Here is a 10,995-nt window from a genome sequence, read left to right as displayed (position 1 = left end):
GCTCCAGTGCGACATACCCTCTATCTAGCCTTGCGTGACTTTGCCCTTGAAAATGTGTGAATGCAGGCGTGCCCGTAGTACACAGGAAATTACCGACGTCATCCAGATTAGATTCTTGCACTAGTGTGTTTAAAAGTAAAGCACTTTAGTCACTCACTGGAAGGTTTTTCACTCGGTCGGCCGCGTAACATACACAATTAAAATCTCCTAGCAATACGACTTTCCTGTCACACTGTAAATGCTGATTTACTCTCTGAAAGAAAGGCACACGCTCACTTTCAGTGTTTGGGGCGTAGACACATATCACGCGCCAACCTACACCCAAAAAGCAAAAATCCACAAAAACCAGTCTTCCACTTTCACAAGAAACGACTCCTTCTTCTCTAATTCCCAGGTTGTTTCTAATGAAGATAGCGCACCCCGCGGAAGTGCCAACAGCATGTGGAATCTATTGCGAAACTGCAGCACCATGCGATCCCTTTGTTCCTCACTTTCTATCTTTGTCTCCTGCACCACTGCTATATCAACATCTGTTTCTAAGAAAAGCCGGCTAAGCTCGTATTGCCGCTTTTTGGCACAAAGACCGCGGACATTTATAGTAGCAAAACGAAGTGCAGTGTTTTGAGCCATGGTTATGTTTTTTGAAGAACAAACGAACCGCATGGTACCCACCTCATGCGTCTGGGGCCAAAGCTGCCTTCGCCTTTTGCACAAACCTTCCGCAGCTGCCATGGCAGCCTTAGGAAGCACAGTTGATGTCTCTGTCATGGCGTTCCATCGTCCCTTGAGTTTGGCTTGGTCACTGCGTAGACTAGAAGAGACGCCGCGAAGCACACGCTCTCGCGGCTACGTCGGCGGCGTCTCCACCGCCCTCCGGTCCGGAGGTATGCTCGGACGCGGCCTCAGCGTTGACCGCCGAATGATCGCCGCCTTTGGCGGCGGTCCTTCCGAGATCCTTGCAGCTAGGGCCTCATGCTCGTCCAGCGTAGCATCGTGGCCGCGCTTGGAGACTGAGGCTCCGCTTGTTCCCTCGCTTACTTCCATGAGTGCTGGCTCCTCAGGTGACTTCGACGGCGTTGAGGCGTCCTGCACTTTCACGACGCCGGTGGCGTCGCCAGCTGCGTCGGTCAGCTTTCGGCTTTCCTTGTTAACACTTGCGTCTTGGGGCATGTCGGGCGGGGTTAACGTTGCCGCATCAAGTTCCTCGAGCTTCGACAATGCTTCGCTAGCGGCTTCTTCAGCGTCATCCTCGTCCATGACGAGTTCCGCAGTGTCTTCTCCACCAACCGGCCCCGCAACACTTGCGCACGTCTTCACGCACTGAGATTCCTCGTGTACAAAACGACGGCAGTGCATGCAGCGAGGAACTCGGCATTCTCGTCTGATATGGCCCTTACTGTGACACCGCAGGCACAGTGGCGCTCTTCCGGGCGCGACTAGAAGGGCCATGTCACCGGCTACGCGAAGCTGGTGTGGAAGGTCATCAACCTTAATGCCGTTATGGAGCTTGAGGCGCACGAGGCGTGCCATCGACCCCTTGCCTTGGATACCTTGAACTCTCCACTTTTCCTTCGAGACCTCGGTCACATTTCCGAACGGAGCAAGCGCTACACGCACATCATCGTCAGCCACATTGAAAAGAAGCCAGTGAAGCTTCAGACGCACGTCCTGGTTTGCCGGATCAATAACCAAACAACGTTGGCCCTTCACCTTCATTTCGCCGCATGCCAAAGCTTTCTTCATCCCTTCCGTGCTCTTGAAAGTCACAGCCCATACGTGGCTCATCTGATATGCCCCCAACGCTACCACTTCGTGGAGCAAACCAAGACGCGCCAACGTGTCCCGGAAATGTTCGACTCGGTAAGGCCTCGACCGGACATCCGCGTGCAAAAATAAAGTATTCAAAACACTACGACCTGATGGCAGAGTAGGCAAAACCACTTCGTATCCCTCGGTATCCATTCCGTCGATCCTGTCGCCGCGGCCGCTGTTAGCCGCAACCACCGCTCCTTGGGAGCCCATGAAACGCACGTCCTTCCACTTCGGTAGCCAAGACGCGTCCCACTGAGCCACGAGTTCCATGCTTCAAAGCGGTACAAAAGCGCCTCTAGTGAACGCGGTGTTGCCTTAGAAACGAGCTGTTTCTAAGCCTCAGGCGTGCGTCGCTTGCTCAGGCGCACATTTCGTTGTCGCGCCGAACGCTGCGTTGCTCGACGCTCACCGCGTCCGATGCGGGGCGCGTAGTCGCTGCGCCGTAGCCGATTGTCTTACACCCCTTGGCGGGTCGACGGGAACGCTGTCGCGTTCCACTCTTGAAGGCCAAGCTTAAGCGTCCTCCAATTTTTGGTACCTTTAAAGGGACACTGAAGATTACTATGAAGACAAGTTAAAGCTATAAAGCAATGCTCTAGAACGTCTAAGGCTTCAATCTGATCGCGAAAAGAGCTTTAGTAACCGAGAAATTGAGGTAAATGCATGACACGATTTGAGACCCCCCAGCGTCATTTCGGTACTAGCCCGATGACGAAGGCACTCCACATCATAATTTATGTCACTTGTCCTCAACTACTCGTAATAGAAAGATAATTTCACTAGTATATAGGACGGAAGTAAATGCTACTTGTCTACTTCTGTTCGATTCTAACAAAAAGTAAAATTTTGTCGTTACCCTTCAGTAATATGGGTGTTCGAAAGGTTTCGGTTTCGCTCGACTCTGCGCGCTGGACTATGCGCCGCGCGCGCTTTGGAGTTTCAGTTGTTTCCTTATCGCATCGTGCTGCGCTGGTTCTGCTGGCTCGCGAAACTTGCATTTGGAACAAGCAGCGAGAATGCCACGTCCATGTGATGTCGCGGGATGCGCGAACGGTCCGCGGAAATGGCTCAATGGCAGTTGCAGCGGCGAATACAAGGTTACTTATCACTGTATGCCAACGAGGGAACCTGTCCGTTCGAACTGGTTAAATTCCGTACCTCTGCCACAGCGCGTTGGCAAACAGCCGAAAAATCGTATAGTGTGCTCGATATGCACTTTTGTCCAGAGGATTACGAGTTCAATGCCGACTTACTGAAGTCGTCTGGAGTGCCTTTCAAAGCAACGCTTTCCGCCGGTCTTGCCTGCGTTCTCCGAAGCGCAAGAACAACTGCAGGTCTTCGACCTGCAGTGAAGTCGGCATTTGGTTTTCATGAAGGAAAAGCTACAAAAGTGCGAATATGTACAGCCATGACATACAGTTGCCGTCATAGAAGTGCGCAACGACGCCGGCAGCGCGAGCTATCAGCACCAGTCCACGTTCATCAGAGCTTAAATCGCTGAAGTCGAGCCCAGCATGAAGAGGCATTGTTTCGTTGTCAGGGTCATCCATTGCAACGAGCGTCAAAGTTGGCGTAGTCAAATAAAGAAACAGCTTATCGTCGCACGCTTTCCCTTCCGCTAGCCACCGTAGTTCCGTTTTGCCCTGCTGTCGGCTCTGTCTTGGCTCTGTTTCTGGCCGCGCGTTTGCGTTTCGCGCAGAAAGCCGTAGCGCCGTCTGCGGCTGCCGTTTTACTCACCGACGGTGCAACGTCACTATGAGACCATGAAATCACCACTCGTCGATCGGAGTTTGGGTGAACTGAACTGCGCTAGAAGTACGCGGACGCTTGAGAACGCATTTTCTCTTAAAATAAGTCTCTTCGTCCCATGAAACTAACGTTTCTAGGTTTCCAGGATGGTATTTCAACAGTCACGTTGACCTAATAATAACCTTTAGTGTCCCTTTAAAAGGCTATCTTCAGTGGTTGGCCTACTGCTTCCCACTCCTGGAGTTGCTCTAGTTATGATTTCAATTGGTTCGCATGAACGACCACCATTTGAGCATTTTGCATCTGGTATAATTTTGAGAATAAAGAGAGTGAAAGCCTTAATTCACGGGAGTATTGCCCTTTGAGTGATCCTAATTTCGTCGTGAAAAACTAAAGTCAATGCTGAACCGTCCGCTCGCGGTAATCGCCAGAAGCACTTAGTACTTTTTGCGGACATTCATAACCATATCATGAATAACTTTCGCCACACATCGAAAACAAGAGATATTACCATCGACTTCGTTAGTTCTTAAAGAAAGTAATCTTGAAGAACATCTTCAAAATAGAAATTATACTATAGTTTATAAACGAATATTTAGCATTTTCCAATAGTGGCTCGTAATTTTTAGCCATATTGAATCTCTTATTCCACTTTTCTTTGATAGTGCTCAAGAAGGAATAAATTGATAATTATGTTTTCACAATTATCACTTCCATCAAAACCAGCAAAGACTATTTACAGCAGCTCAAGAACTAAATTATTATGACATCACAGCATCCGAAATCCTTTTTTTTTTCAGAAATGCACTCGAATTTGCATTTTCTCAAGATATTCCCACTCGGCCGGCAAACCAAACCACGATGCGTGATTGACCGCTGTTGCGGCAAACAGCCCTAACACTGCCTACAAAAATTTCAACATTTAGGACATGTCAAACAAAATATATCTTGTATTAGCCTCTCAGGCAAGCAATTGAAGTATTACTCCCAGTTTTCACTGTGAAACTGAGAAATCTGTTGGAACAAGTATAGGGGCTATTTCAAAAGTTACTGCACCATTCAGTGCCTTCACGATTGCTCTGGCTGCGCTAGTCAAGCGCGAGTCCTTCATTGGATAATAGTAAAAATAGGTTTGTTCTTTTTGCAACAAGAGTTTCATGCGCGAATCAGTGGTGAGACAATAATGGTCAATGCAAGCACGAAATCGACCTAACGTTTACAGTGATGTGTTTATATATATATATATATATATATATATATATATATATATATATATATATATATATATATATATATATATATATATATATACACATATATATATATATGTGTACATATCGCAGTAAGCCCGGGTTTGCAATTGAGGTCCGTGCTCGTTCAATGTCACCTGGTTTACGGTCTCGCACTTAACGCCCTTGCAACAAAACTTTTTCTGTTTTTCAGTCGTCTAAGAGATTAAATATGGATAGTGAGCGTTTCGCAACGCATGCAGCTTCACAATCTCGGCGCGTACGAGAATCGACTCTCAAGTTCTACTGAATGCAGAGCTCCAGCCCTTGCGATAACTTCCCATCGCTCCTGTGAATTTGTACAGTCCTAGCATTATATGAAGTTGTTAGTGTTAATGCGTGCCTTGATTAAATTACGCAAAAGCTATATATAGTACGAGGATGATTAGCCGCATGTCACAACTTCCGAGCAACAGAGCAGACAAGCAGACGATGAATATGCACCCAGGAAAGCATAGTTATTTCATAGCGATGGCTGGCCACAATGCTCTTAGACCCCTCTCCAGAGTCCACATATTTTTTTAAACCAAGACTTTCTTGCCGCCTAGACAGCACTCATGTCACTCCGTGCTATCTCGCCGACTAAAGCTCAGCGGAAGTTCGCAGCAGGAGCCGAAAAATAAAACGACAAAACATCGGTGTTTAGAAATTGGAGAGAAGCACAACGTTTCCAGCGACCGTATTCACAAAGGGCTGATACGAAATCGATATCCGTAAAAGCTAATTCAAGCTATTCCTGAGGCTGGGCAAGTTTTTAAGGAACGCTTCTTGTCCACGGCAAAGAGCGCTCAAAAACTAACAGCATTAAAACTTTGTCCCATGGTGTTTGGGAAGTGAGTTGGTGCAGGAAAAAATAAAGACGTTGCAATACCTGGTGGGAAGGAAACACATGGAAACGTGATTCTGGCGTTGCAGTACGCCGTGCAGTATGAGAGTCGTGTTGATGGACAATAGTTGTACCATGAAGCTGATAGTGCGACTACAAAAATTCAAAAAAAAAATGTTATATGCTTGTTTGCAAGGCTTTATAAGAAAAAAAAAGAAAAAAGCTATATAACTGGCGAAGTTAGTATCTTGAAGAAATGCAAAAATCTTACGCGCGTCATTCAGGCAAATATTGAAATGTGGGTGGATTAATTAATGTGCTAAATACACGTTTTTGGGGTGTTTCTAGGTGTTATACCAAATGCTTGCAGAATTTTCACCCTTCCCTGGGAGGACCAAGAACCGTAGGAATTCCACATACAGCGGGCATCAGGCCACTCTATGGGTGACGTCTACCGCAAACACAAGGGTCGATGGTTGATTATGTGGTCTCAATATAATAACTAAATTCTCGTTTTTTCCCTCGATGTTCACGTGGCTACCAGGAATAAGGAGGCCGCCTACCCGGGGCGCAGACTAAATGAATAAATGTATATTGATTTCATCTCTCTATCTCTCTGTTTGTGAGGCGCCATAAGAAACCTGTATTGGCATTCCATTGAACTAGGACTCAAGATCTGAGTGACGAATAATAGGAATTCCTTCTGTGTAAGTTACGTACACTCCTTGTGGCAAAAAAAAAAAAAACGTTCCTGCTGCCGTCCTTCGGAATCTTTCGTAACGTCCCAAATCAACTGTACAGGACAACAGGTTCGAATTAGGTAAAACTGAGAAGAATCGGATGATTAAACGAACGAAACTTCCAGGTTGCTTGCCCAATCAGAAGCACCTCTGTAGGCTCTGTTCACATGCATGAAAACTTACACACATAATGTAGGAATGCACCTCGCTCCTTTTTTCGCACCCTGTCAGCAGCGAGACTGACTGGACCGCCGGGATGAGAGACGGGGACGTCGACTGACAGCTTGTACTGGTGGACTGGGGGAGCAGTCCAAGCAGGCCTAGGGCCTTATTGAGCCCGATCCCTCGGCCACCTCCCCATTCCTCGTCTCACCTTACAGTAAAATTTATCACTACCACCACCAAACTCTCATTCCCCTCTATTTTTACGCGCCACACGACGTTCGTAGTTCGTTTATCCGGTGTGCGCGGTCAAATAACCAAAGGCACCTCTTTGATATTTGGCCATAATAAGGAGAACGTTTTGAGTAATGCCCATTCATCATTGGAAGTGCGCAAAATAATTAGTCTTCGCAGTATGCTACGTGTGCAAGTGTCCCGGCGGGGTTGGAGTGTTTTTTACGAGCGATCCTAAATTCAGCCAGCTGTCCAGCCATAACTATAGATGGCACCACGGTAATACTTAGGAAACATTGTGGGAACGTTATTGCAAATCCGCACGCGAATAAAACGCGTATAGATTACGTACCGCATAAGGTTAAACGCGTACGATGAAATACAACTTCAGAAAAAATTGCTTTGGCTAATGAGCCTATATAGACCTGTTACGTCATGTTTCTTTCTTTTGTCTCGTAAGAACATTACGCTACATGTGGTCCATGTTTTGCGAAAAAAGTACCATGTCCTGGGTTATGTGTACGCAAAGTTAGGAGTACTTAGTGTAACTTTCCATGCGTTATGTGGGTGGGCATGAGAGCCATGTCTGCCAGCACTGACAAGGCCGACATGGTGACGGGCGAAAAAGGGTTTGCGTCCTTTATTGCGCGTACTTTTAAAGACACGCCAAGATCAAAGAGGAAAAAGTAAAAAGAAAGGGGATAAGTCGTGCCGAGCAGAAATAATGACGTGGATTGCGCTGGTAAGCGTAATATCAGATCACGATACACGCCTCTCCTTTTGAAAGTACACATATTAGAACAGCAGCTGTGTACTGCACGTACTCACAGTAATAAAATTCAAGAGTTCAAGACAACTGTTGGAAATTCGAGTCGTACTGCAGACGTTGAGGTGGTCTGAACTGGCGGTGAGATCGTCGTAATGTTGTAGTGCATTACAGGCGGTGCGTTAATCTGGTCGGGCAGGTCGGGAGCGGCGTCTGTACTTTGCTGGCGTTCGTCAGCACCGTGATCATGTTCCAGTGCGTCCTGAATGAAAGCTTCACCTGTGGGGAGCAGATGTTGCCTGTCGCGACGCAGTGTTTTGTTGTCCTCGGTCAACACTTCGTACGATCTCGGATACACCTGCTTAACCACTCTCGCTTTCCGTGACCAAAACTTTTTCTTCAGCCTAACAGTTTGTCCCTTTTCTAGTGGTGGTAGAACCCGTCTAGAATATTCTTTTTGAACATGTTTCCACACTTTCTTTCTCTGCTGGTTGCTGAAATCAGGAAGAGTGGATCTTAATTGCTTTCCTTGGAGTAGTTCTCCGGATGATCGTCCACCTTCTAAGGGGGTTGACTTGAAGCTAAATAGTCCCAGCCAGAAGTCTTGTCTTGCTTCTTTCATCTCCTTCAAAATTCTTTGACCTACCTGCACGCCTTTCTCTGCAAGTCCGTTGGACCTCGGGAACTCCGGGCTTGAGGTGACATGTCTGAAGTCATACTTGCTTGTAAACTGACAGAAGTCTCGGCTTCTCAACTGAGGTCCGTTGTCTGTACAAACCCCATTCGGGACACTATATCTCGCAGATATGCCCCTCAGCTTGTCGAGGACGGTTGTCGCCGATGTGTCACGCAACTCCTCCACTTCTGGAAAGTTAGAAAGAGTGTCATACTGAAAGATAGGTCATACCGAAAGGTAGAATAGGTCGACACCGACCCTATGCCATAGGTAATGCCGCGTAGGTCTAATGATGAGTGGTTCGGTGGGTAAATTATATGCATCGCGTTTGCACACAGCACACCTCTGGATTATTTATGTGATATCTGCGTTAATGTTTGGCCCTTGCTTTACGTTTATTAAGGCCCATGTGACCCTCATGCACTCGTGCCATCATCTCGCGTCTCATTGACACAGGCACGATCAATTTTGTACCTTTAAGGAGAATACCTTTTACCATTGACAGCTCGCCTGTGAAAGGTTTCAGCTCTACTTCAACTTTTTCACCATTGGGAACAGCCTGAATTTCGGCGCGTAAATAGGGATCCTTATCTTCGTTTAGCCGCTTCTACGTGACATCGCTGACAAGGGCTGTCCGCACTCAGAGCGTGGATTTCCACATCGGCATCAGCGTCCGCATCGCCCTGGTCCGGCGTCATGGCTGCGGCTCGCGAGAGCATGTCTGCCAAGATCACTTCTTTTCCTGGAACGTATCGAAGACGCATAAAAACATTTGTAGTCTAGGCGGCATATCAGCGATTGCTTTTTGAGCTATAGCTATCAACGGCCGATGATCAGTTTCCAAGAAAATCTGTCGACCATAGATAAAAATATAATAATAATGAACTTCTGGCAGCCAAAAGGCACCGACAATGCTTGCTTTTCTATCTGTGAATAACGCTGTTTCGCATCAGTAAGCAGCCTTGATGCGTACACCACAGGACGCCATTCACTTTCGTAACGCTGCATGAGAGCTGAACCCAAACCATTCATTGATGCATCTGACGACACTTTCGGATCTTTCTCAGGGTCAAAGATAGCTAGCAGTGGCTGCTGGCCAAGGCTGTCGCAGATATTGTGCCATTCATGCGTGTGGGTTGGTGTCCATGCAAATACTGCATCATGCTTGATAGGCTGCGCAAAGAAGACGCCCTCTGCGACAAGGAGGGAAAGTACTTGGAAAAATAATTGGCTACACCCAGAAGACGCTGCACTTCCTGTTTATCGGCCGGAATGGGCATCTGTTTCATGCACTCGATCAGCCGTCGGTGGGGCTTTACGCCGTCTTTCGAGAAATATCACCCAGAAGTTCGATTTCGCGAACACCAAGCTTGCACTTCTCTGCTCTTAGCTTAAGACCAGCTTGCCTAGCAGCCTCGAGTATGGATCACAACCGATGGTCATGTTGTTCCTGCGAGATTGTCCAAATCAAAATGTCATCTACATACACACGAACGCCCGGTAAGAAATCGAATATCTCGCTCAGAGTCTATTGAAATACTTCTGACGCTGACGCACTACCAAAGGGCATCCGCATGAACCTATGCCTTCCGAAAGGAGTTGCAAAAATGCAGATTTTTGAAGTTTCTTCATCGAGAGGAATTTGATGAAAACCAGCTTTCACGTACAGTTGACTGAATACCTTTGCACCGCCCATTTGCGCCTGTATGGTCTCCCGCCTCGGCATTTCGTAATGCTCCCGTTTTATACTAGCGCTGATTATCCTGGGATCCATGCAAACCCTCAACTTCCCATCTATTTTCTTGGCAATTACCAATGGGCTTACCCATTCAGTCGGTTCGTTGAACTTTGTCCCGATGCCCGCTTCCTCCATCCGCTTCAGCTCGTTGCGAAGTGGTTCCTTTAGGGCCAAAAGAACTCGTGGGCTGCTTGAACTACTGGGACAGCATCCGCAGACAGGACCATCTTGTAGTGTCGCTGTTCGCAGCCGGTACTTTCGGATAGCTCGCCGAATTCCTGCATTACTTGTTCAGAGTTGGTTGCTGCCACTGCGTCGATTGTCCTGGTAACAAGCTCGAGCATTTCACTTGCATTGAGCCGGAGCAGTGGCTGCCTTCCTTTCTTGGAGACCAAGAAATCCAAATGCTGGCGTCTGTGACCGATGACTACTTTTTTGGCTGATCACACCTAGGTGTTTGATGATGACCCCACCCTATGACCGCAAATTGGTGTTGCTGCGTTTGACAGGCCGCAATGGCCGCAGCTTCCTGTAAGCTGAATACGGTATGACGTTAGCTTGAGATCCCGTGTCGACTCTGAACTTGAGTACGCCGCCGCAAAGTCTCGCTATCACCATCCAATCACGCTCATTCTGTCTGTTACCGGTACACACATCTAAAATTTCAAAGTCGCTGCCATCACCTGGAGCTCGCCTACGCGCGCCACTCTTCTGCAGCAAACAGCAAAGTGATTTATTGCGTTACAGATTCTGCAAGTTTCGCCATCAGCTGGGCAGTCGCGCGGTTTATGTTCCGTTTTTAGATGATTCGTTGAGATCCGAGTGACATCGACTGGATCTACTTCTTTACTTTATCCGCCCATGCTTCGCATTGCAAAGCAGCTGGCCCTGATGCCTTGCACCATGCCTTGCACAGATGCCATGCCTTGCACAGTGTAAATGCCTTAACTCTGACTCGCACAGAGACGAAGCTTATTGTGGTAGGTGGAATGGCACCAGCGGC

The 10,995-nt window shown here is 47.5% G+C and overlaps 1 protein-coding gene across 1 annotated transcript; it reads right to left on the bottom strand.

Annotated features, from left to right (window-relative positions):
• Positions 1–769: 769 nt before the first annotated feature.
• On the bottom strand, positions 770–2,085 carry LOC142571075 (uncharacterized). Its single transcript, XM_075679370.1, has one exon. The coding sequence runs from the start codon at positions 2,080–2,082 to the stop codon at positions 847–849; it is 1,236 nt and encodes a 411-aa protein (XP_075535485.1). The 5' UTR covers positions 2,083–2,085; the 3' UTR covers positions 770–846.
• Between the last annotated feature and the right edge of the window lie 8,910 nt (positions 2,086–10,995).

The sequence above is a fragment of the Dermacentor variabilis genome, chromosome 2 (genome assembly GCF_050947875.1).
Source record: "Dermacentor variabilis isolate Ectoservices chromosome 2, ASM5094787v1, whole genome shotgun sequence".
NCBI lineage: Eukaryota > Metazoa > Arthropoda > Arachnida > Ixodida > Ixodidae > Dermacentor > Dermacentor variabilis.
The sequence above is the reverse complement of the archived record's forward strand: the minus strand, read 5'-3'. Positions and strand labels throughout refer to the sequence as shown.